The sequence below is a fragment of the Sus scrofa genome, chromosome 1, assembly GCF_000003025.6.
Source record: "Sus scrofa isolate TJ Tabasco breed Duroc chromosome 1, Sscrofa11.1, whole genome shotgun sequence".
Taxonomy (NCBI): domain Eukaryota; kingdom Metazoa; phylum Chordata; class Mammalia; order Artiodactyla; family Suidae; genus Sus; species Sus scrofa.
In genome coordinates this window covers 22,898,358-22,925,267 of record NC_010443.5, presented here as the reverse complement: position 1 = coordinate 22,925,267, position 26,910 = coordinate 22,898,358, and the positions used below count along the sequence as shown (strand labels likewise).

The following is a 26,910-nucleotide window of genomic DNA, read 5'->3' as shown; positions in this document are numbered from 1 at the left end:
TTTGGGTGCCAGCACAGTCAGGTTCTGGTGGGACCCTCCTCCACGCTGCAGACTGCTGATTTCTCCCTGTATCTGCAAATGGTGGAGGGACAGTCTAGCTTGTGGGGTCCCTTTTATATGGGCATTCATCTCATTCATGAAGGCTCTGTGTGCACGACCTAACCATATGCCAAGGGCCCCACCTTTGGCATTCAGTTTCAACACACAAATTTTGGGGAGACACAAATATTCAGTCCACAGTACACACGTTCTCAAGTGGTAATGAATGTGTTGCTGAAATTGGGGAGAATACAGAATTCAGTTCATTGCAAAAAAAAGAAAAAAGGCAGCCTCCTGATAAGATGATGTAGTCTGCAAACATGGATAGACAAAAGATGTGGACTGGAGGTTATACAGGACAAGGAGCAGGTTCTGCTGAGGTCACGGGTGGGATAGGATGGGTGGAGTGTGGATTAGAGAATAGGCAGATGGAAATTTCAGAGCTTGAGATCTTGTTTCTTTGAGATGGTGCAATTTCCATGAAAATTAGTTTTAAGATGAACTCTCAAAACTGGGGACTGAGATAAAATAAATAAAGATGAAGGGTATTGGAGGAGGTAAATAAAGAGTAAAGTCCTGAAAAATTATAGGATGGAGAGGAGAGAAAAATAATTGATGTCACTGATGGTAACAGTGATGGGAAAAGTTGATGCCTACCTACAAAGTACGAGTCGGCAGCATTGAACAAGAATTATTATTTGAACGCCTTATCTGTGCAATCACAAGATAATAACTGTCAAAAGACTTTGCAAATAGTTCATCACTCTCCAGAAACTACCGACCTACAAATTATTCATTCACTAGTGTTTGTGGTAACCAGCTCAGAAAAAAAAAGTTCAATTTTTTTTTAAGCTTAACGTGTTTAGTATTTAAGTTAAAAAAGCGGCTGGTTATTTTATCCAATGTGTCAACACAAAAAAGTGTAATTCAACATTTTAAACACATCATCTCTCATCTTACGCAAGAATTGCATTTAAAGTTTCTAAAATTGGAAAGGCTTCTAGGGACTCTATTAGTACAACCTGAGGAACTGGAAGAGAAAATTCCTGAATGATGCCAAAGGCAATTCACGCCTTTACCCTTTCTGCCAATTAACAATCATTATTTTCTTTTTGTTTTTCCCTTTCTATCTTCTGACACAAAAGGGGGGTCGAGGGTGGAAACAAAGAAAATAAAACAATCTCTTTTCCCTTCTGCCAGCAGCCAGCAGAGAGCGCTGGTGCCATAAGCAGCTTAACCGCGAAGCTGCTCAGCCTCCTCGGGGCACTAAACTGCTACGAGCCAGACAAGCGGAGGCTGTCCCTGTTGGGAACCCGTAATTGACCTGCTGTTGCTGAGCAACAGGGAAATGGGCGGGACTTGCTGTGCCCGTGCTTGCGCGCGCCCTCCGAAGACGGAAGCGGAAGTGTCGGCGGCGCGCGAGTAGGAAGTGGTGGTTCTTGGGGTGGAGATGGCCGCGCTTGCTCCGCTGCCCCCGCTGCCTCCGCAGTTTAAGAGCATTCAGCATCATCTGAGGACGGCTCAGGAGCATGACAAGCGGGACCCTGTGGTGGCATATTACTGTGAGTCTGTCCGTGTCGCCGCGGCCCTCATTACCCTCCCGGGCCCACAAAACTGCCTCTTGGTTCTTAAGTCAAGGCCCCGCCCCCCTGGCTTTAGACCTAGCTTTGACCTCTGACCCTCTGACCTTCTGTGGGAATCCCTAGGGCCCCGCCCTCCTCAGGGATCCCCACATTCTCTCTGGAACCCCGCAAGCCCCAGAAAGGCAAAACTTCAAAAGCACGGCGGTGGCCACCAGCTCTCCAGTCTTGTGCTTAAATATTTTTAAACTGATCACATAGGCTCATGAGCTCTTAAGGTTTTCTTTCTGTATGGACGTCCGAGAGCCTCCAGCCCCCACCAGGGTTTCCTGAAAATACCCTGAATATCCTGGAATTAATCTGAGTAGTTAAGTAATTGAGTTGGGGTTAAAACATAGGTAAGTGTCCTAAAGACAGTAGTGATGTGGACAAAAGGGAGATGAATTGATTGAGAACATAGTAATAAGTGCAGATTAATTGTGACAACATGCAAGTCCATTCACAAATTCATAATGAAGAGTAGCTGCTACAAAACAAGCACTTGGGTTAGACCATTCCTCCTTTTGCATCCAGACTACTCTTTCCCACTAATGAGGATCTTTGGTTTTAACTTCTTTGAATAATACCTGGGGCTGAGACGTTTGGTAGCAGTATTCTCACTTTGGTTGACTGTAATACACATAATCTACAGTTGATGAAACACACAGATTAAGTTTGTTCATACTTTTTCCTTTGCAGTGAAGATAGTAGGTCCAGTAAACTTTATTTTATATTACATAGTCTAACTTAATTGCATATAAAACAAGTGACCAAACAACTATAAAGTTTCTGAAAAGGACTTTTAGCTTTGAGAAGCTCAATATAATGTGTCCTCTGTTGTGGACATTATAAGATTAGCTAAAATACTGTCCACTGTTATCGTTGCCATACGCCAGGTGTCTCCCGCTTTGATTTCTCAAATATGCAAGGCCCTTTCAAACCTCTGCTCTCTTCCCTTTCTTGGGTTGTCTGCCTTTTTTCTCCACTTGGAGAACTCTTCATGATTCAGGTTCTTATGTATGTATGTATGTATGTATCTTTTGTCCTTTTTAGGGCCGTACCCACAGCATATGGAGGTTCCCAGGCCAGGGGTCTAATCGGAGCTGCAGCTGCGGGCCTACGCCACAGCCATGACAGCGCCAGATCTGAGCTACGTCTGAGACCTACACCACAGCTCATCGCAATGCCGGATCCTTAACCCACTGAATCACTGAGTGAGCCCAGGGATCGAACCCTCAACCTCATTGTTCTTAGTCTGATTCGTTTCCACTGCGCCAGGACGGGAACTCCAAGGTTCTAATTTAAATGTCACCTTTTCTGTAGACCGTAAGTTAATTACTCTTAAGGCTATACCTTATTTTGTTCAAATCTTAACAGCATTTTCCATTAGACTTGTTTTTCAGGTACCTCAAGCAGGGACCATTAGTCATTCATTCAGTTTGTATTTATTGAATTCTACCTATGCACTGTGGCTGTACAGTTCCTGTATTCATGGAACTTATCTACTATGAAGTGGGGAGATTAAGTAATAATATGAGTATATTATATAGAATATTAAAAAATTATAAGAAAAATAAAGCAGGGGAAAAAATAGGGAGTACCAAGAGTAGGGCGGTAGGAAGTGAGGAGGGGATTTCACTTTAAAAGTGGTCAGGAGGAGTTCCCATCAAGGCTCAGCAGTAAAAATAAAAATGGTCAGGAACTGGGTAAGTGAATACTCTAATGATGGGTGACAGATTCTTTTCTAGTCTTAAAACAAATTTTGAGGCAGACCTAATTAAAATGTCAGCCAAGAAAAATTATTAAAAATATTAATTGATGATAAGTGATGATGGGTTTAGCTTATAAGCAGAAGGAATTTAAAGACTTCAGTGAATTTGCTGTGACAGCGCTTCCATTCTCATCTGCTTCTTTATGAGAATGAATTTTCTCTTTTGTTAAATTCATAAAAAATGAAAGTAGGGATAGAACCAGTATTCTACACTGGTTCATTCTGAGGATAAATCATATTAATTCATAAAAAGGCAATTTAACCCATAATGTATTTCCAAGGAAATTTTTATTTTTGTATTTAATGACTAAAAAATACATATTCATGTTGTTTTGATCAATTATACATTACAATAATTGCAAAAATTCATTTCCTGAAGGAAAATTTTGACACATATTCACATACTTTCTCTCACGGGAGCTGTATTCATGGAGCTTACCTACTATGAAGGAAATTTACAAAAATTTCAATTTCAATTTCTATACACTTTTTTTGCAGAGCAGCATGATAGGATAATCAAGGCAGTACTTTTTTTTTTTGTCCATGCCTTCAGCATGAAGTTCCTGGGCCAGGAATGGAACCCACGCCCCAGTAGCAACCAGAGTCATATCAATGACATTGCCTATGACAATGCCTGATCCTTAACCCACTGAGCCACCAGGGAACCTCCAAATATATTTTTTTATAATAAAATTCTGCAGGATAAGTAAATAGGAGTATAGGTTAAAAGAAAATACAAGTGTATTTTTTCTCACTTAAATAAAGAGCTTTTTGTATCTTAAATTATAATAGCAAATATTGAAACTGATATAATTTTTAGATGTCAATATTGGATTAGTACAGAAATTATTTTTTATCTCTTTAGACTTCCGATGAAAAGTGGCAGGTATGACCTAAAAATGTGTGGAAGGATACATTTTTATAAACTTAAAGCAAACAAAAATTTTCTAAATTCCTCGAGCAAGGAAGAATTTTTGTGAGAAAAAAATCCAAAAAAAAATATTCAAGAGTATTTTGCTAAAGTAACTTGCTGATTTATAAAAGTTCCCTATTCTCTTTTATTTCTGATGCTTTATGTATGTTGCTTTCTGCCTGGAATCATCTCTGACTTCCTCTTCATCTTCACCTCCCTTACTCTTACTGACTCAGTACTTTTTGCATATTGGTTTTCCTTACCTTATAGGTTTGGTCTAGAAATTATTTCAAGTATGTCCCTTATCTTGATTGCATTGTATTATAAACACTTTTTACCTTTCAGTCTTCTAGATTCTTCTGGTAGACAGGGATTGACACCTTGTTTTCTTTTACCACCTGGCACATAATTTACATTTATAGCTATTCAATGCATGCCATCATTGTAAATATTATTAATATTCCATTCTTGCTAGAACGTAAGCTCTATGAGAGCAAGAAGTGTGTCTTAAATTGATGATTGTTGTATCTGTTAAGTCCTAAGACAGTACCTAAGCCATAGTGGATAATTGTAAATTAGGCAATTTACATGTAATATCTGTTGATTGACTAAATGGCGATTCATAGTTTTTTCACATGCTTTTAGGACAGTAAGGAAATGTGATGAAAAGAATTCCAAAACACTGTCTTTTTTTTTTTTTTTTTGGTCGTTTTTTGGGCTGCACCTGCGGCATATGGAGGGGTCGAATTGGAGCTGTATTGCCAGCCTACCACAGCCACATCAACGCAAGATCCAAGCCACATCTGTGACCTACACCACAGCTCACAGCAGCACCAGATCCTTAACCCACTAAGTGAGGCCAAGGATCAAACCTGCGTTGTTATGGTTACTAGTGAGATTTATTTCCACTGAGCCACGATGGAAATTCCCAAAACACGTCTTTTATAACTTGCGCTTTTACTGTGTTTATGGTAGGTATTAGATTAAGTCATAGATATGTCATAGGATGTGCCCATTGTTCCTTCTCCTTTCCAGAATTTTATGATTTCAAAAATTATTTCTATCTGGCCTTAATGGGAATACTCTCATGTTTTATCATTTTTTAAATTGTTACCTTAATATTCCTGTATTTCTAAGTTGTTTGTCTAAGAGTGTTGAAATACCATATATCAAATTGCTTTTTGATTAATATGCTTAATGTTTTCTTCTTCGAACTTTTTAGTATAGTAAATAGTTGATTATTAAATTTACTCATATTTGTAACATCCTCTCATTCCTGAAAAGAATCCTATTAGATTTTTTCATTAAATTTTTAATTTTGAGATAATTATGAGCCACATACAGTTGTAAGAAATAATACAGAGATTCTCTGTGCCTTTTGCCCAGTGTACCTCAAAGGTAACATCTTGTAAAATATACATTATCACAACCAGAAAATTGACATTGACATAGCACTAGTCTTACTCAGACCTCCCTAGTTTCCTATGAATTTGTTGTGTGTACCTGCATATTTAGCTAAATAGTCTATCAGGTGTGTAGGTTCCTGTATCCATCACTATGGTGAACACTAGCAGTTTCCTAAGAAGAATCCTTCATGTTATCCTGTTGTAGCCACACCTACTTCCCCTCCATGCCACCTGCTGTCCCCTGGCAGCCACTGACCTGTTCTTCAGTCTTTAAATTTTGTCACTTTTAAAATGTTCTATAAATGAAATCACACATTGTATAACCTTTTGGAATTTACTTTTTTTGCTTGGCACGGTTGCATGGAGACTCACCTAAGTGAGTCAAGTTATCAATAGTTTGTTTCTTTTTTAATTCTCAGTACAATGCCCTGGTATGTTTATATTGTAGTTTAACATTTCAGCTATTAATGAACATAAAGATTGTGCTATGCTCTAAATGTTTGTTTTTCCCCACAGAATTCATGTTGAAATCCTGACCCCTAAAAGCAATGGTATTAGTAGGTTGGGGCCTTTGGGAAGTGATTATGTCATGAGGGTGGACCTTTCATGAACGGCATTAGTGCTTTTAGGAAAGAGATCACATAGAGCTCCCTGGCCATGTTGGCACTGACTTCCAGCCTCTAACTACCCAGTGTGTGTGGTACCTTGTTTTAGCAGCCTGAGTGGACTAAGACAGGTTGTTTCCAGTTTGTGACTATTACGATTAGTGGGTATGAACAGTTTTGTAGCCTTTCTCTGTGAACATAAGTTTGCATTTGGTTCAGTTGCTGGTGCGCGTGGTAATTACGTCTGAATTTTTTTTTATTTTTTATTTTTTTATCTTATTATTTTTTATTTTTTTTTGCTTTTTTAGGGCTGCACCTGCAGCATATGGAAGTTCCCAGGCTAGGGGTCCAACCAGAGCTGCAGCTACCAGCCCACACCACAGTCACTGCAATGCCGGATCCGATCTGTGCCTGTGGTCTACACTGCAGCTCATGGCAACCTTGGGTCTTTAACCCACTGAGCAAGGCCAGGGGTCAAACCCACATCCTTATGGATACTAGTCAGATTCTTAAGCTGCTGAGCCACAGTAGGAAGTCCTTACATGTTTGGTTTTATAAAAAACTGGCAAGCTGTTTTTCAGACTAGCTCTACCATTTTATATTCCCATCCAGCTTCTCTGCAACCTCACCAGCATTTGGTGTGTCACTGTTTTTCAGTTTTAGTGTGATAGGTGTGATGATATCTAATCATGGTTTTCATTACTGTTTCCCTCATGGCTACTGAAGTTAACGTCTTTTCTTATTAAGCGTCTGTATATCACCATCAGTGAAATGTCTGTTCTTATTTTTCCCAGACAACCCTCCTTTGTAAATTGTTTTAAGAGTTCTTAGTATATTCTACTTACTAATCCTTGGTCACATAATGTGTTTTGCAAACATTTTCTCCCAGTCTGTAGCTTCTCTTTGGCTCTTCATAACAGAGTTTTATAGACAAAAGGTCTAATTTTGGTGGTGCCCAATTTGTCAGTTTTTCCTTTTTTTTATTATGCTTTTGATGTCAAGTCTGTATATTTATTTTGTTAAGTGGGTTTCTTAAATATTGTTGAGATTGTTGTCCACTTAAAAAATTTAACCTGAGCTAATGTTGATATACTTAAGTTTTCTAGAATATCTTCCATATGTCAGATTTTCAAATTTATTAGCTAGAAATTATAAACCTAACCTTTCCTTCCTTTCCTCATTCCTGTCACAGTCAGCCAGTCATCAAATTTTTTTTAATAATTTTTTTATTTTCCCACTGTACAGCAAGGGGTTCAGGTTATCCTTACATGTATACATTACAATTACATTTTTCCCCCACCATTTCTTCTGTTGCAACATGAGTATCTAGACAAAGTTCTCAATGCTATTCAGCAGGATCTCCTTGTAAATCTATTCTAAGTTGTGTCTGATAAGCCCAAGCTCCTGATCCCTCCCACTCCCTCCCCCTCCCATCAGGCAGCCACAAGTCTCTTCTCCAAGTCCATGATTTTCTTTTCTGAGGAGATGTTCATTTGTGCTGGATATTAGATTCCAGTTATAAGTGATATCATATGGTATTTGTCTTTCTGGCTCATTTCACTCAGGATGAGATTCTCTAGTTCCATCCATGTTGCTGCAAATGGCATTATGTCATTCTTTTTTATGGCTGAGTAGTATTCCATTGTGTATATATACCACCTCTTCCTAATCCAATCATCTGTCGATGGACATTTGGGTTGTTTCCATGTCCTGGCTATTGTGAATAGTGCTGCAATGAACATGCGGGTGCACGTGTCTTTTTTAAGTAGAGTTTTGTCCAGATAGATGCCCAAGAGTGGGATTGCGGGGTCATATGGAAGTTCTATGTATAGATTTCTAAGGTATCTCCAAACTGTTCTCCATAGTGGCTGTACCAGTTTACATTCCCACCAACAGTGCAGGAGGGTTCCCTTTTCTCCACAGCCCCTCCAGCACTTGTTATTTGTGGATTTCTTAATGATGGCCATTCTGACTGGTGTGAGGTGGTATCTCATAGTAGTTTTGATTTGCATTTCTCTTATAACCAGTGATGTTGAGCATTTTTTCATGTGTTTGTTGGCCATCTGTATATCTTCTTTGGAGAAATGTCTATTCAGGTCTTTTGCCCATTTTTCTATTGATTGATTGGCTTTTTTGCTGTTGGGTTGTATAAGTTGTTTATATATTCTAGAGATTAAGCCCTTGTTGGTTGCATCATTTGAAACTATTTTCTCCCATTCTGTAAGTTGTCTTTTTGGTTTCTTTTTGGTTTCCTTTGCTGTGCAAAAGCTTTTCAGTTTGATGAGGTCCCATGGGTTTGTTTTTGCTCTAATTTCTATTGCTTTGGGAGACTGACCTGAGAAAATATTCATGATGTTGATGTCAGAGAGTGTTTTGCCTATGTTTTCTTCTAGGAGTTTGATGGTGTCCTGTCGTATATTTAAGTCTTTCAGCCATTTTGAGTTTATTTGTGTGCATGGTGTGAGGGTGTGTTCTAGTTTCATTGCTTTGCATGCAGCTGTCCAGGTTTCCCAGCAATGCTTGCTGAATAGACTTTCTTTTTCCCATTTTATGTTCTTGCCTCCCTTGTCAAAGATTAATTGACCATAGGTGTCAGGGTTTATTTCCGGGTTCTCTATTCTGTTCCATTCGTCTGTCTGTCTGTTTTGATACCAGTACCACACTGTTTGGATAGTCATCAAATTTTTTAAATTTACTTATCTCCTTGGTTTCTTTGATATCATACCTTCACCTTCCATCTAAGGAAGGTATTGACATAGCTTCCTACTTCCTACTTTAACCAGGTAATTCCTGTTGCAACTAGAAAGTTCTGCTTTAAATGCTTAGTGAAAAAAACACAATGATAAAGTTAACTAAATATTTAGAAATTCTGTATGATACAAACAGTACATTTTTAAAAATTACATTAGGAAAAAATATTTCTAATAGTTGAGAGACAAAGAGCCAATATACCATAATATATAAAACATTCATACAAATCTATTAAAAAAAAAAACTAAGATCCCCATAGATAAATGGACAACTGCTAAAGAGAGAATACTAATTAGTAGCATTCAGCTTAATTAGTAATAAGTGTAAATTAAAAAGACATACCATTTTTTGACTCTAGTTATAACCCAGTGCACATAAGTATGTGGTGAAATCATTGACATGGATGTATGAATTTGTTCAGAATTTTAGGAAGCATTTTGTCAGTGTATGGAATGGTAGAAGTATCTGTAATTCACTAAGTCTAGTTCTGAAAAGCTTCTGCTCTTCACAAATATATCACAAATTATATAATCACAAAAATATTAAGAGCTTTATGCAGAATTTTCTACGTGATTATTTATACATTTGTACCAAGCTCAAATCGGTGTAAATATATATCATTGTGGAAATGGTTAAGTAAATTATAGTATATCTGTTAGAAAATTATGTCATTATTTAAAATTAGAAAGTATCTTTTGTAACATGGGGAAAAGTTTATATGAAAATACAGGATATAAAATTAGATATATATTTTTAAAAGACACCTATAGTAGCTCCAACTAACTATCAGAAAATTTAAAGTGCCTTGGGCCACAGCAGTGACCCTGAAGTGAAAGCAGTGAGAACACCAGATCTGAGCATCTCCACTTCCAATTCATTTTTAACCAAAAAGTACTAGCTTGAATGTCACTTTTTCTGGGAGGCCTTCTCTTAAACTCTCTAGTTTTAAGGTGCTTTTCTGTGTCTTCATTGGGCCTTGCATGGCTTTACCTTAATTCCTTTTCATTTGCCTGGTGTTTCTTCTAGACTGTAAACTTTAAGAAGGTTGTACCCTGCTGGGAACTCTTTATTCATTACCTGGTAGTACTAGGTCACTAGAGATGACCTAGTAAAAAATGTCCGTCTAATTGACCTTTTGAATTTTAAGGCAACAGTAGTCCCTAGAGGAAACTGTGGCCTTATAGCTGTCAGTGAATAAAGAGGCCAAATGTTAGTATTCATGTAGCTCTTGGCATTTGTAACAGTGCTTTCCTTCAGGATGTCTGATTTGAATCCCTCAGTCATCCTGGCCCTTCTATTAATAAGTGATGGAGCCAGTAGGACCTGAAGGATACTATATGAGAAATGGGTATGTGAAAATTTGTTGATAATAGGTAGTAGTTAGAAAACCAGTTATAGAGTGAGTGAGGGTAAATGGACTAGTTAAATTGGTGAAAAATAAAAAGGGAGCCAATACAGTAATCTGGGAGCTTTCTACTAGGTGGAGGACAGGCCTGTTTTTATTACTGTATCTCTGCACTCTGTATGTGTCTGTCTGTCTCTCTTTTTCCTTAATGAAGCCAGAAAATATTTGTGAGCCCCTACTAAACATGAGCACCATATGATAAATTTTTTAATTCTGTGAGATTTAGTGTTGTAGGTAAAGCTAAACTAGAAAGATTATTTTCCCTTTTAAATTTTCTTAAGTAACTAAACAAGTCGTTTCAAGTTTGATTTTTTTAAAAGTTTCCTCTAGGGGGTGATATTGTACAATTAATAGATATTCACTGAAAATAGAATATTCTTTGAGAATCATTCACTTATATGATCACAGAAAAATTAAATGTAGTTCAAAAACTTGTGAATACCTATGTATATCTCATATACAAGATGTTCTAGGACACATGAGTATAAATTTTTAATTTAGTTTAAATAAAGGCTAAATAATATTGGATTTTTTATTGATGGTGGTAATCTACAGTAATAGCAGGATTAATAATCAATTACCTATAATTTTTTTGTTGTTAATCACACAGAAATTGAATTTTTTCTTTTCTTTTTTTTTTTTTTTTTTTGGTCTTTTTAGGGCTGCACCCATGGCCTATGCAGGTTTCCAGGCTAGGGGTCAAATCTGAGCTGTAGTTGCTGGCCTACACCACAGCCACAGCAACCTGAGATCCAAGCCATGTCTGCGACCTACACCACAGCTCACGGCAACATGGAATCCTTAACCCACTGAATAAGGCCAGGGATCAAACCCGCATCCCCATGGATCCTAGCCAGGCTCCTTAACCACTGAGCCACGACAGGAACTCCAGAAATTGGATTTTTTAAAGACAGACAAGTTTACCTAAGCCAGTGAACGTAAGTAATTCTTTTCTTTTATTGAGTCCGTAATCCCCTTGTCTAGGTGTTTATCATTTTCATTATAAGCTGACTCAGGATACATTACTGTAGCAATGAAAGTTAATAATAAAAACACATAGAAAGTTGATCTACTAACTTATCCATTAGCATTCCATTCTCTTATGTTTGTTTTTGCAAACAGATATGCAGACATGAATTTTATTTTATTAAAATAGTCATTTTGAGTATTATAGCTCAAATATATATAGCTCCCTTTTGAGTAAAGTAAATCATTTCATTTTTAGACTTTTTCATCCTGTTCGGAATGTTGAGGGGACAGGGTAGTGGAATCAAGAAACTCATAGTTAACTGTCATTGTCTTACATTTGGCACCCATGCAGTTTTACCAAAAGCATCTTAGATAAGGTTCATTTTTTTATGACAATTATGTGTGATTGCTCAAGGTGAACGCTTACATATTCTTGAATAGCACAGGATTAAAATTGTATCAGTGCTTGATAGGTTCCCACTTGCATTCAATTTGTCATTTATTTTTCTGTGCCTTCTTAAGGTTTTTAGATGTTTTTTGACCCTCAGTTATTGTTTCTATTTGGAACCGATTTGGAGTCCATTGTACCTTCATTGTGGGCTTATAAATATTCCTTACTGTTTTAATTTTTTTTAGTGGTTCCTCTAGCATTTACAATGTCTTTTCATAGTCTACTGTCATATAGCACTTCACATATGAGGTAAGAACTTCACTTTCTTTTCCCTCTTCCTGTCCTTTGGCTGTAGTTCCTCATGCATTTTACTTATACATTTGCCATAAACCCTAAAATACATTTTTATTTTACTTTATTTTTTATTAAATTACAGTTGATTTACAGTGTTGTGCCAGGAGTTCCCGTCATGGCTTAGCGGAAACGAATCTGACTAGCATCCATGAGATGCAGATTTGATCCCTGGCCTCGCTCAATGGATTAAGGATCTGGCGTTACCATAAGATTGTGGTGTAGGTCACAGATGCAACTTGGGTCTGACGTTGCTGTGGTTGTGACATAGGCCAGTGGCTACAGCTCCAATTTGACCCCTAGCCTGGGAACTTCCATATGCCACAGGAGCAGCTCTAAAAAGCAAAAAAAAAAAAAAAAAAAGTTGCCAATTTCCACTGTATAGCAAAGTGTTCATTCATACATATATGTACATTATTTTTTTTTATATTCCTTTTCCATCATGGTCTACCCCAGGAGATTAGATAGAGTTCCTTGTGCTGTAAAGTAGGATCCTGTTGTTTATCCATTCTAAATGTATCTCTTTAACAGTCTTTTTTAAAAAGAAACTTATAAAATGAATTTTTAATATATTCCCACATAGTTACCATTTTCAGTAGTCTTCATTCTTTTGTGTAGATTATTTTAAATCTGCTATCATTTTCTTTCTTGTTAAGAATTACAATTCTTGGAGTTCCCGTCGTGGCGCAGTGGTTAATGAATCTGACTAGGAACCATGAGGTTGCGGGTTTGATCCCTGCCCTTGCTCAGTGGGTTAACAATCCAGCGTTGCCATGAGATGTGGCATAGGTTGCAGATGCAGCTTGGATCCCGCATTGTGTGGCTCTGGCATAGGCCGGTGGCTGCAGCTCCGATTAGACCCCTAGCCTGGGAACCTCCATATGCCATGGGAGCAGCCCTAGAAAAGGCAAAAAGACCAAAAAAAAAAAAAAAAAAAAAATTGCAATTCTTTTGTAGGATTACCACCAATTCTTTCAACTTCTGCTGTGTGAAACAAGCTTTTATTTCATTCTTATTTTTGAAAGATATCTTTACTGGATAAAAAATTTTAATTTGTCAATTGTTTTTGCCACACCTCCCCACCTTTTTGAGAAGGGAATCCAATTACACATATGTTGGAGCACTTGGTGTTTTTCCACACCTCACTGAAACTCTGGTTTTGTTTTTCTTTTTCTTTTTAATCCTTTTTCTCTCTGCTTTGAGTAGTTTCTATTGCTGTGTTCTGAAGTTCACTAATTTTTTTATGGTGTCTAAACTATTAATCCTATCCAGTAAATTTTGTCATTTCAGGTATTATATTTTTCACCTCTGGCAGTTCCTTTTGTGTTCCTTTGTGTATATTTTGTTTCTCTTCTCATTTTATTCATGGTTTCCATTAAATACTTTATGATGATTTCCCAGTATTTTAACATCATTGTCTGCTACTTTCATTATTTTGCCATTGCTTTAGCCTATCTTATTGTTTTACCTTATGTTTACATTCTTCTACCTGTTGCCATCATTTGTAGTTTTTAACTGGTTGCAGGACAGAGAGAATTTTAAGTTCTTGAATGTCTGGAGTTTAAGTTCCTGAATATCTATCTGTTCTTTGAAGGGACTTGGTATGGCCAACAATTAAGTTAAATTTGCTACTGAACGTTTGCTTCTTTTGTGCTTTATTTTTTATGTTTTTAGCTTTAGGGGTCATGTCTAAAGTAGCCTTTGCTTTAAGGACAGATTAACCCTATTATTTAAAGCATATCCCTTTGGGGGTCTCTACTGAATATCCTCGGAAAGCATCTAAGGCTCTTCACTCTGTTTGGTAAGAACTTGAATGCATCCTAGCCCTGTGTGTGCTTTGGGGACAGTCCAGTGCATAGCTTCTGCTCATTCTCTGGCCATATGGAGTTTTCTCCTTCACATGCGCATGGTAATATTTGTTTGAGCCTCAAGGTTTTCCCCTGTGCAGATTTCTGGGTTTCTTTTCTTTATAGCTCCATCCTCTTTAGAACTCTGCCCCAACTTACAGCTGCCTCCATCTCCCTGAATTCCAGTCTGTTTTCTCAACTCAGCTGGAAGACTGTGCTCTGCTTAGGACTCCCTCCTATTCCTTAGTTTGGAGTTTGCCTCCAGGCAGAATGCTAGGCTAATGTTGGTGTCTCCTTATATGTTTCCTTTCTTCAGATGTCTTGGTCTTACCATGTCTGTTTCCATTGTCTGAAAACTTGTTTTGCAGATTTTGTCTAGTGTTTTTGTTGTTTGCAGTAGAATGGCAAATCTCATTACTCCATGTGGCCAGAATTAGAATCTGTGTTCTCATTTTAATAACCAAACCATCACTTAGTGTTTGCTAAGTACCAGCAGTCTTTTAGTAGGAATTCAGCAAGAGCTAACTTTTTCTTAAAGCTGCTACATTATGACAGAAACTTTAAAAATATTTGTTTAATACAGGAATGAGTGAAGGAAACACCTTCATTGATATATCATTTATACTCTGTTTTTCATCTTTAATTCAGAAGTCACTTCAGAAAAGATAATACTAACCATACAGCAAGTATTTATAATACACTTGTGATAGAGTAATATATTCAGTTTTCTTTGTTGGAATGAAATTTTCTATTATACATCAATGTATTTTCTATTTGAGTGCTCCATTTATTTAACCTTTTAACATATCACTCTTCACAATTGCTTTTATATACTTTTATGTATTTATACCATATATTTCATATTTTTAGATTTCTCATGTACAAGCAAGGGTGTGTTAGAACGTTAATGTTTAGATTTAATGGAACTTTGAATTAAACATACCTTCAAGATTAGTAAATGTTTGTCTCCTAAATGCTTCACATTAAATTTAAAGTTAGGTTGGAAAGTATTTAATCCTTTTGCAAATATGCTTCATTACTCATCTTCAAATAATATTTATTCATGAAAATAAACACATTTCCTTGCTGAAATAAATCAAGTATATTTTCTTATAGATGATTTTAGGTGCATATTTATTCTGTTTTAGTAGGTAACTTTCCACATTAAACATTAATTTTTCATTGTACTGCTTCTGCTACAATGAATTGCTTGTCCTGAACAGAGTTCTATATGAAAGTGATCCTTTGTTCTATCCATTAATCAAGATGATCTGGTGTGTTTATTAATTTTCATAAGTGAATTTAGCATTTTTTCACTTTCATTTAATATAAGAAATGTATCTTGGGATACAACTTAAGAATTGTAAACCATGTAAGATATTAAAAAATGTAAAAGCCAGACCCGTTTTTATCCTTAATCTTTCCAGTTCTGAGATGATTCCACCCAGTCCTTCAATTACTTTATAATAACGTCCTTATAATTCACTTTATAATAGTAATAATAATGTCCTTATAATAATGTTCTTATAAAGACTAAATATGCATGTAAGCCAAGAAAAAAATACACATAGGTGAAACCATTAAACTCTCTTGTCATTATACTATATATTTCAGTTATCAGCCATCTGTATTAAGGATAACTTTTAAAGGACAAGTAGCTGATATTTGTTTATATTTGTGTTGTAAGGGAGATCGATGATGGTTGTGATAGCGAATTGTGATAATTTCATATTTGCTTCAAAGAAGATATAGATAATCTCCATTTTATTGTAAGCAAGAGTAGGAGAAGTTAAGAGTAACAAATTAGAAAAAGAATTGTGCTTTTTACATAGGAATAAATCACTTTTGCTTGGTAACAAGAAAGTGCTAATTAATTTTCTGCATGTTTACTTAATGGGCTATTACCTGTGCTAGAAAGCCATTTATCCCCAAAGTTGGTCTACTAAGTAGCTCATTGTACTTCTTAGATGGCAGGATTCATATACTGTTCACTACTATGATGAAATAAAGAGAAAGACCTCCTAAAGGAATGAAACTGTCAGTACTGTATTTCCTCACATTATCATGTTATCATGTGTGCTAACAGTATATAGATAGTGAATAATTAATTAATATCTATTAAATTTTCTTTGTGTTTGGTGAAGTTTTTGAAAGATGTTTAGAATAGTCATTTGAGAGGTTGGGAAGATAAGGAAATCAGTCTTACGCAATTAATATTAAAATGTCTTCAGAGAATGGGAGATAACAGGAGAGAAGATGGGAAACAAAATAGAACTTTAAGGGTATTTTCAAACCAAATGTTTCGCATAGGATGCAAAATGTTGGCATGTAATAAAAATATGGATGTTTAAACAGCTGTAGTTCATGCTCAATTTGTAGTAAGGGAGAGTGTATTATTTTACCTTGGCCAAATAAAGAATACAGGAATATTCAATATTTTAAAGGTATAAAGTTAATTTGAGGTTGATAATTATGATATTTATAGTGATGCTGATCTGCTAGTGCTGTCTGTTGCTGGTATGCAGGCAGAGGGAAAGAGAATAGTTGCTTTTGCCAGAGGAACATAATAAAAAGATTCAGGGATAGGAGATGGGACAATAAAGTTTTAGAAAAATAGGAGTTCCCACTGTGGTGCAGTGGATTGGGAATCTGGCATTGTCTTAGTGGCAGTGCAGGTTTGATCCCCAGCTTGGAGCAGTGGATTAAGGATCCCGTGTCGTAGCAGCCGCAACTTGGATTTGATCCCTGGCCCAGGAACTTCCATATGCCATGAGTGTGGGGGGAAAAAAAATCTAGAAAAATATATCATAAAATCAAAGCTAGTTGCAGAGGAAAATTTAAAGGAGAAAAGACTGATTATAATGAAGAAATAGGAAGACACCAACGAACTGAAAGCCTCTTATAACAGGCAAAATACAAAGTTTAGAGTAAATGCTTGATATGCTGATGCTGGTGATTTGAGATGATAATTTAATTATGAAATGGTTGGCATGTAAGGGAAAGTACATACACTTTTGGAGATCAATGTTTGTAAGAATTGAGAATATGGCACCATGTATGCATTAGAATAGATTTGCTTTCTTAACACAGAAAATTCAAAATAACAATGGCTAAATAAAATAGCCATTAAATAAAATAAGGATGTATTCCCTCATTTAAAAGAAAGTCTGATGTTGCAGTACCCAGTCCCAGTGTGCCAATTCCATGAAGCCATCAGGGACTCAAACTCTTTCCAATTTCAAATTTATAAACCAGCATGTGATTACCAAGGTCACCTTGTGGTTCAAAATACCTACTAGAGTTTCAGTCATCCCATTTCTATTCTAAGGAGCAGGGAGGAGAAAAAGGAAAGGGTCAGTAAGATCTTTCCCCTGCTGTCATTCCCCTTTTTAAGGTGACTTCCAGAAGTCTCTCCCAATAATTTATGGTTTTATATTAGTCTTAGTTACCTGGCCATATTTTGCTTTGAGGGATGTACTGGGAAATGTACTGTTTTAGCTAGCTACGTTACAACTCCCTCGTAATGTAGGAATCTGGTTAGTAAAGAGGACTGTAAGAAAGGATGTGGGTGGGCAACTAGCAGTCTCTGCCATTATCCTTGTTAACAGGGAAATTTTTTTTTCTTTTTCTTTTTCTTTTTGTCTTTTGTCTTTTTAGGGCTGCATCCACAGCATATGGAAGTTCCCAGGCTACGGTTGAATTGGAGCTAGAGCTGCTGGCCTACGCCACAGCCGTGGCAACATGGGATCCAAGCTACATCTGTGACTTATACCACAGCTCACAGCAATGCCAGATCCTTAACCCACTGAGCAAGGCCAGGAATCAAATCCACATCCTCATGGACATAAGTGGGATGCATTTCCCTTGCTCCACAACTGGAACTCCCAGGGAAATTTTCAAGATGATGGAAAGACAAGGAAAGATCCTGAGGTCCATGGACAATTATGCGCATAACAATCAAAAGAGAGTGGATGAGCCCTAGATCAGCGTGTTTAGAAAACATTGAGAGTCTCTACTCTGAGTAACAGTGGGATACAAAGAGAACTTGCCACTTCTCTTTTAGTCCTCTTACATACCAGAAGGAATGTGAGAGAATTAAAACTCATTACTTGAGAGGACTGCAAATAAGTTGATTTCTTCAAGTGATATTCAAGTTTTAATTAACACAAAGGACCTTTTAAGGAGCTGGTAGAGAAAGAGCACCCAAGAGGCTGCCTGATAGGGAGGAGAAGCCCAGGAAATCGTGGTGTCACTGAAGTCCAAGGGAGAAAGCGCTACATTGAGAAAGGATTGGTCTGTTGTATCAATATTACGAAAAGCACAAATAAAACGAAAGCAACCTGGAGGTAATTGTTGACTTTATACTCACCATCACATTGCTTCAAACCGTTTGAGAGCCAAACACCAACCAGGAAAAATGCAAATGGCTCTTCTGATTATTCAGTTTGTTTATACATGGACTCTCCCCTGTGTATATAATTATTTACTGCTCTTTAAAGTGCAAGAAGGAGTTCCCATTGTGGCTCAGTGGTTAACAAATCCGACTAGGAACCATGAGGTTGCGGGTTCAATCCCTGGCCTCGCTCAGTGGGTTAAGGATCCGGCATTGCCATGAGCTATGGTGTAGGTTGCAGACACAGCTCGGATCTGGCGTTGCTGTGGTTGTGTTGTAGGCCGGTGACTACAGCTCCGATTAGACCTCTAGCCTGGGAACCTCCATATGCCGAGGGTGCGGCCCTAGAAAAGACAAAAATAAATAAATAAAAATAAATAAAATAAAGTGCAAGAAAAATTAAGGAGGAATATTAAAAATGCAACTTAAAATTTATTTGGTCATGCTATACACAAGTAGAAAAGAAGTTGGATTAAAACAGAGCCATGGAAATTGTACTGTAGAGAAAAAGATTATGAGTTAAGAGGGAGAAGGAATCTGAGGAGAGGAGGGAATTTTGCTGATTCTGAAACAGTAGTTCCAGGAAATATTGTAGAAGGAATGGGGCTGTGTGGAGAGACATGGGCTAGGTTGGGGCAAAACTTTTGAGAGTGAAGGTACAGTGAGCAGTGCTTCTTAACCTTTTGCTCACCTACCCATGAGTTTTAAAAAGTTAAGCATAAATCTGTAATATTATGTAAGTTATTTATAAATAACATTTTATGTTGATGTGGTAATACTATATATGTATTATAAGAATAATATATGTATTATTAAAATATATACAAATAGAAACTTAAAAGAATGAGATAAACATATAAATAGAAATGCTAATATTTTCTTCCCCACACTCCGGCTAGTCAGTCCCTAGGATCTTATGGTTCTCATAAGGCTGCAGCCAGCCTCAGGGTAGTTTGGGCTGGTGTCGGGGGTGGTTAGGGGAATAGGAGCAGCCTGGCATGAAATTGATCCCTGCACTCCTTTAAAAGCCTTCTGTTTAAAAATAAGTACAAGAACAAAATTCCTCAGAAAAAAATGTGGTAGTAACAGACATAATAAGATTAAATTTGGATGAAGAAAAAGCATATTATCAGTTGTAGATATTATCATTAGAGGAGATGACATTTGATCTGTGATCTAAGTGAAATCAAATAGCCATGACATATAAAAAGTAGAAACATTCAAGAAAGAACTTCAAATCATTGGAAAAAGAAAGGATTATTTATGGAGTGTATTTGAGATAGGTGCTGGTAACTGGGATTGATGCATATTATTAAATAATTAAATATGAAAAACCATAGGAAAAACCAGGAAAATCATTTAACTGAATATCAAGTTTCTTAGAGATAAAAGAACTTTCCATTCTTTCATTTGAATTGACAGGAGAAAAATAGTCACAAATAGAAGCTTTAAGTACATAAATATTTTAAGCTTCTGTGTTTTAAAACAATGTTCAAAAATTGAAAGATGGAGTAAGATTTGCAACCAGTATGTTTATTTTCCAAAGGGCTTATGTGCTGCACTTTTAATAAAAGAAATGCATAAAAACACTGGAAGAAAAGACCTGAACAACTCACTAAGAGGAGCTGTTGAGAAGTTCAGTCACAATTATAACCAAAAAAGAGCTGACTGAAAAAGGTACAGAGCCTGAGCAATTCAGGAGATATGGCTAGTTTAAAAGGGTCTTGTTTTGCACCAGCAACATGAATGGACCTAGAAATTATCATACTAAGTGAGGTTAGGCAGTGAAAGACAAACATCACATGATATGACTTTTATGTGGAATCTTAAAAAAGGACACAAATGAGAGTTCCTGTTGTGGTGCAGGGGAAACAAATCCAACTAGGAACCATGAGGTTGCGGGTTTGATCCCTGGCCTTGCTCAGTGGGTTAAGGATCTGGCATTGCCATGAACTGTGGTGTAAGTCCCAGACACAGCTCAGATCTGGTGTTGCTGTGGCTCTGGCATAGACCGGCGGCTACAGCTCCAATTAGACCCCTAGCCTGGGAACCTCCATATGCTGCGAGTGTGGCCCTAAAAAGGACAAAAGACAAAAAAAAAAAAAAAAAAAAAAAAAAAAAAAGGACACAAATGAACTTATTTGCAGAAAAGAAACAGACTCAGACTTTTGAAAAACTTAGAGTTACCAAAGGGGAAGGTGGGAAGGCGGAGAGGGATGGACGGGGGTTTGGGATTGACATATGCACACTGAGGTATATGGAATAATTGGCCGATGAGACCTGCTGTATAACACAGGGAATTCTAGCCAATATTCTGTGATAATCTATGTGGGAAAAAAATCTGAAAGAGAATGGATATGTATACATGTATAACAGAATCACTTTGTTGTATAGCAGAAATTATCACAACGTTGCAAATCAACTATACTTCAGTAAAACTTTAGAAAATGAAAAGAGGAATTCCCGTCGTGGTGCAGTGGTTAACGAATCTGACTAGGAACCATGAGGTTGCAGGTTCGATCCCTGCCCTTGCTCAGTGGGTTAACGATCCGGCGTTGCCGTGAGCTGTGGTGTAGGTCACAGACATGGCTCGTATCCTGCGTTGCTGTGGCTCTGGTGTAGGCTGGCCACTACAGCTCCGATTCGACCCCTAGCCTGGGAACCTCCATATGCCGCAGGAGCGGCCCAAGAAATGGCAAAAAGACAAAAAAAAAAAAAAAAAAAGAAAGAAAAGAAAATGAAAAGAAAATTAAGAAAAGCAAGCAAGGTGAGTGCGGGAGGGGGAGGGTGTTTAGCCATTCTTTAAAAGGTGTGGAGTGGGGAGAGGTGATTAGAATCCAAATGGGACATGTTGTTAAATATGACTGCTTAAAAGAAAGAGAAAAAAAGGCAAAAAATTTGTCGGATTTGTGATCAAAGCAATGGATATAATAAGAGCTTTTTTTGCTTCTCAAATTAGAATTTTCTTTTCTTTTGTCAGAGTGATAGCGTGTGGTGGTTACTGTGCATTGAAAATGAAATCATCATGATTTTTACAGTGAGGCAGTGTAAATCTATAAAATACTTTGAGAACTCCATTTTTTTTCTATCATTAGTACCTAGGTAGACCAAACCCTTAAATCTGCTATAACCCTTAAATGCATTGGAAATAAATTGCATTAATAAACTTTAAGCTCTGTAACAGAGATAGCCCTAAACACCTAAGCCTTCTAAAGAAAGCTCCTTCATATAAAGCTATTGACATTAAAAACATATGCAAGAGTTCCTGTTGTGGCTCAGCTGTAACAAACCTGACTACTATCCATGAGGACGTGGTTTCAATCCCTGGCCTTACTCAGTGTGTTAAGGATGCAGTGTTGCCCTGAGCTGCTTGGATCCTGCGTTGCTGTGGCTGTGGCAAAGACCCATAGCTATAGCTCCGATTCAGTCCCTAGCCTGGGAACCTCCATATGCCACGAGTGCAGTTCTAAAAAAAAAAAAAAAAATGCAGAATACATATCTATGTATAATTTGTATATTAATACATTTTTAAGGAAGATATGGTTGGGTGACATAACTGAAGTAAAAATCCTGAGAGGACCTGATAGACCAAGCCCTGTGCTAAAGCTGTAGTAAATGAAGCAGTGATAGACCAGTAGACTAACAAATAACAAAGCAAGATAGACAATAAACAGAATTAGGCCCTTTTATCCTATGAAGTCTTAATATATGGTAATGAATGATAAAAATGGCATTTAAATCACTGAGGCAGAATGAGCTATTCTTTCATTCATGTACTTATCTATTCAGAAAATGTTTATCAAAAGCCAAGCACTATCTCAGATGCCAGAGATACATCAGCAAACAAAATGGACTAAAATCACCATTACCATGGAGTTTAAGCTGGAGATGTGGTAGAAACAGAATAAATAAATGGGAGATGATTACCTGCTGAGGGGAAAATAAAGCAGGGAAGGGGGATGGTGTTCACAAGATTCCTTTCGGGGCCAAAACATGCTATTCTGCCTTCATATTGTATAAAGAACTTCCACAAGACAATGTGTTAGCAAGGAAACAACCCAACAGAAAATTGACACAAGATTTTTTTCTTTTATTTAACTATTCCTACTTCATAAAGGAAGATAAAAAGCTATCTAGTAAATATTTAATACATTTTGAGTAGAGAAAATGCAAAATCAGACAGCTAACGCAATCCTGAGATTGGTAAGTTTTAATATCATTTTTTTTAACTTAATATCAGTTTTTGTGAGTTTGGGAGAAATGGGTACTTGCATGTATTGTAGATTTAATTGCATAGCAGTTGTCTGTTTTGGAGGACAGTTTAAGAGTAAAAGGTACACATACTATGATCCAGCAATTCCACTTAATATTTCCCTGAGGGAACTCCTGAATATATACACAAGATGTATTTACTAGGTAACACAATGTGGTTGTAATGATGAAAATCTGAGAACTACCCAACTATGCTTTAGTTAAGACAGTGTGTCCTTACTGTGGAGCACTGCTGAATGGAAGCAGACTGTTGAATAGAAGAGGTACATGTAAGTGTGTGTAAGCACCAGTGGTAGCAACAATTACCACCAAACTGCACAGTTCTGATCACTGGGAAAGCTATTTAGGATTGTGGTATCAGAGAGTTTTTTTGGCTTTAGCCTTATGTCTGATATTTTTATTATTTTTAAAAGAAGGTATATTTAATTTTATGTGTATACATAAAAATGACCAAAACAATTATGCCTCAGCTCAAATGTCATTTCCCACTATCCCAGCCCATATCGTATATTTTATCTGTATCACTTATCTGGCCCTTGGCAGGTGCTCCTATACATGTAACTTTTTCTGAATGCCCTCACTTAGACCTTGTAAACTGCAGGTACCTTTGATAGCTTAGGACCTGGTCTTTTTATTTCTTAAATATAATGCCAAAAGAGAAGGCCTAACTTCATAAAAATTTGTTATCATCATGAATCTTACATTCTTAGGGTGGTATTTTTTGTGTTCTTTATATTTGTGAAAAGGATTCATAGTAAATTAGACTTTTGTTTCTAAATTCACTTAAAATTTAAGTTATTTCTTAGACAAAACATATTTTAAACAATCAGTCATGAAATTGTTCAGATCATCATATTTTTCTTCATAGGTCGTTTATATGCAATGCAAACTGGAATGAAGATTGATAGTAAAACTCCTGAATGTCGTAAATTTTTATCAAAGCTGATGGATCAGTTAGAAGCTGTAAGTTGAACACTGAAAATTTATTTGCTGATTAGTGTTTAAAATATTTTTATTTCATTTGTGTGCATGTTGTCAGTTCTTTTTGGCAGCAATCAGCAGTGTCATTATAGCTAAGGAGAAATTAGACACAATTTCTTTTTTAATTTACATCATGCTACTTAGGGAGTTGTAGGTGTAAAGTCAATTTTAGTATCTTGCATATTCATTATGTCTTGTTCCAGATTATTATAGATGACCTTTGAGTCATCCTTTCATAAGGGAGAACCCTTTCTAACCTTCCATCGCAAAATCACAGAAATAACTGATTTGGGGATTCTTAAATAGCTCTTATAATAATGAAATGGGCTATTTATTTAGCGAAAGAGATGATGGAGGAAGTTGCCTGTTGTCTCTTCTACTTCTAACACTGCTTCCATAGATGCAGGAAAAACCTAAGTGCTCTTCTCTTGGAGGATGGCATTAGGAGGTGAGAAGAATGTTTCTGACATGTAGCAAAACATGTGTAAAATACCATTTCTAACAGACATTTTATTCAGAATATATCTTCGTTAATTTTATAGCATAACAATAATAGCTAAAGTAATAATAGCTTGTGGATAAGACAGAACTCAATTAGTTCTTGATAATAAGCAAAATGTAAAATTATACTTATAAGGGAACTTACTAGGAATTTATTATTATCTATATGAAATAACAAGGAAGTTTATTCCATGGTGAGAACATATCTGCTTGTGCTGTAGTGTTTTATATTTACAGTTGGAAAGCTTCAAGTATATTGTGTTTTTGCTGCCAGATATTTTATATTGAAGATGAGATGGAATGACATATTCCCACTAAATTTTTCTAGAATTAAATTGCCTCTACACGGAGTTCCCGTCGTGGCGCAGTGGTTAACGAATCCGACTAGGAACCATGAGGCTGCGGGTTCGATCCCTGCCCTTGCTCAGTGGGTCAAGGTTCCGGCGTTGCCGTGAGCTGTGGTGTAGGTCACAGACGCGGCTCGGATCCTGCGTTGCTGTGGCTCTGGCGTAGGCTGGCAGCTACAGCTCCGATTCGACCTCTAGCCCGGGAACCTCCATATGCCGCAGGAGCGGCCCAAGAAATGGCAAAAAGACAAAAAAAAAAAAAAAAAAAAAAAAAAAAAAAAAAAAATAAATTGCCTCTACAATTAAATTATTTCACAGTGTGGTTACAATAAACTTGTGTTATTTGTGGGATTTATTTTCTGTTTTTGTTCAAGATAAGCAGGCCAAAATGTCTTAAATTCCAATATCCAGTCTCTTCTGGGCCTTAATTATGAGATTATTTAGTTTGCTGATTTTATGAAAAATCCTGTGACTTTTTCTAAATTTAATTTTTTACTTTATAACATTCTTTGAGAAAATCAATTTTTATTTATTTATTTTTTATTTTTTTGGTCTTTTGTCCTTTTAGGGCCGTACCTGTGGAATATGGAGGCTCCCAGGCTAGGGGTCTAATGGGAGCTGTTGCTGCCAGCCTATACCGGAGCCACAGCAATGCCAGATCCGAGCTGCGTCTGCAACCTACACCAGAGCCCATGGCAACACTGGATCCTTAACCCACTGAGTGAGGCCAGGGATCGAACCCACAACCTCATGGTTCCCAGTCAGATTCATTTCCTCTGCACCACAACAGGAATTCCAAGAAAAGCAATTTTTAAACAGTAGTGTGGTGCTCAGATCTAATATTCCAAAAAGTCCTTTTATTACATTGTGATAGTCTGAATAAAATGTAGGAATTTAGTGTGTTTTTAAAATACTTTAAATTATTGTATGTGTAGGAAAGGGATGTACTAACTGGAAATTTTCATAGTTGTAAATTGTGTTGATTTGAGCTACACATTTGTCTATGTTTTTAAAACATCCATAGTCCTATTCTAAGTTTTTCATCTTATACCTTACTTAGAATTAGGTATCTTTTTTTTTTTTTTTTTGCATAGTGTGCTCTGAGAGGTACTGTTTTAGGATGTAGTGTTCCTTCTTACTCTATTTTTCTGTATTTGATAGAAGAACTTGAAATAGGAATAAATTAAAATTTTAAATTACATATGGTTAAGAAAGAATTTCATTCCGTTTTTTTTTTTTGTTTGGTTTTTGGTTTGTTTTTTTTTTTTGTCCTTTATCCTCTCAGGGCTGCACCCGCGGCATACGCAGGTTCCCAGGCTAGGGCTCCCATTGGAGCTGTTGCCACTGGCCTCTGCCATACCACAGCAACTCAGGATCCGAGCCACGTTTGTGACCCATACCACAGTTCATGGCAATGCTGAATTCTTAACCCACTGAGTGAGGCCAGGGATCAAACCCTCAACCTCAAGGTTCCTAGTCGGATTCGTTTCCAATGCGCCACGACGGGAACTCCCAATAATTCCATTATTACATTGGATAATACACCAGTTTGAAATATTTATGTCATAGTTGGATGTTTATCTTTTTTATTCTTCATTATTTTGATATTTACAGCTAAATTATACTTTAGGTTATCATGAGTTTCTTCAAAATTTTCTAATCATTGGCTTTGATGATTAGGATTATTTGTATTTAAGCATAGACTTCTGTAAGTTCAGAATCATGAGTTCTATATCTCATTTTATTTTAGCTTAAGAAACAGTTGGGTGACAATGAAGCTGTTACTCAAGAAATAGTTGGTTCTGCCCACTTGGAGAATTATGCTTTGAAAATGTTTTTATATGCAGATAATGAAGATCGGGCTGGGCGATTTCATAAGTAAGTAAAGAAAGATAAAATAAAAATGATGTTTAGTTACCAAATAGAAGTATCTAGTTTTCTCTTGTTCACTTTTATGCTTCCTGATTAATGATATAGATTTTTCTTAATTACCTGTAGACTCAGAATGATTTTAGGTTACAAGAGTGATCCTGTCGTTTTAGAGAAAATGGCTGAAAGAAGAATACCCAGGGCAGACTCATTTTCTCAGTAAATATACCCTAACTGGCCATTTTTTGACATTTAATAAAATCTGAGTTGATTTTAGCCAAAAAGCTTGGTTCAATGGTACTCATTTTAAAAATTCCCACCCCCCCACTAATTGAAATGATTTGTCATTATTATAATAAAACTTAAATACAAGGAAATACACATGGCTTGATAGGTATTCAGATAGTATTGTCATTACATTTTCTAAAATCAAAGGCCTACTGTGAAACCTTGCTGTGGCATATTTACCAGTAGTATGTG

At 36.7% G+C, this 26,910-nt stretch overlaps 1 protein-coding gene across 2 annotated transcripts in view; it reads left to right on the top strand.

Annotated features, from left to right (window-relative positions):
• The window catches only part of VTA1 (vesicle trafficking 1), a 61,234-nt gene continuing 35,730 nt past the window's right edge, over nt 1,407-26,910 (top strand). Inside the window, exons 1-3 of one of the 2 annotated variants that reach the window (XM_021087275.1) lie at nt 1,407-1,601; nt 23,601-23,695; nt 26,312-26,439. In XM_021087275.1, the coding sequence (XP_020942934.1) occupies nt 1,490-1,601; nt 23,601-23,695; nt 26,312-26,439 (335 nt within the window). In that variant the 5' untranslated portion in view covers nt 1,407-1,489. The remainder of the gene's footprint in view (nt 1,602-23,600; nt 23,696-26,311; nt 26,440-26,910) is intronic. The other variant, XM_021087276.1, reaches the window with a different exon arrangement.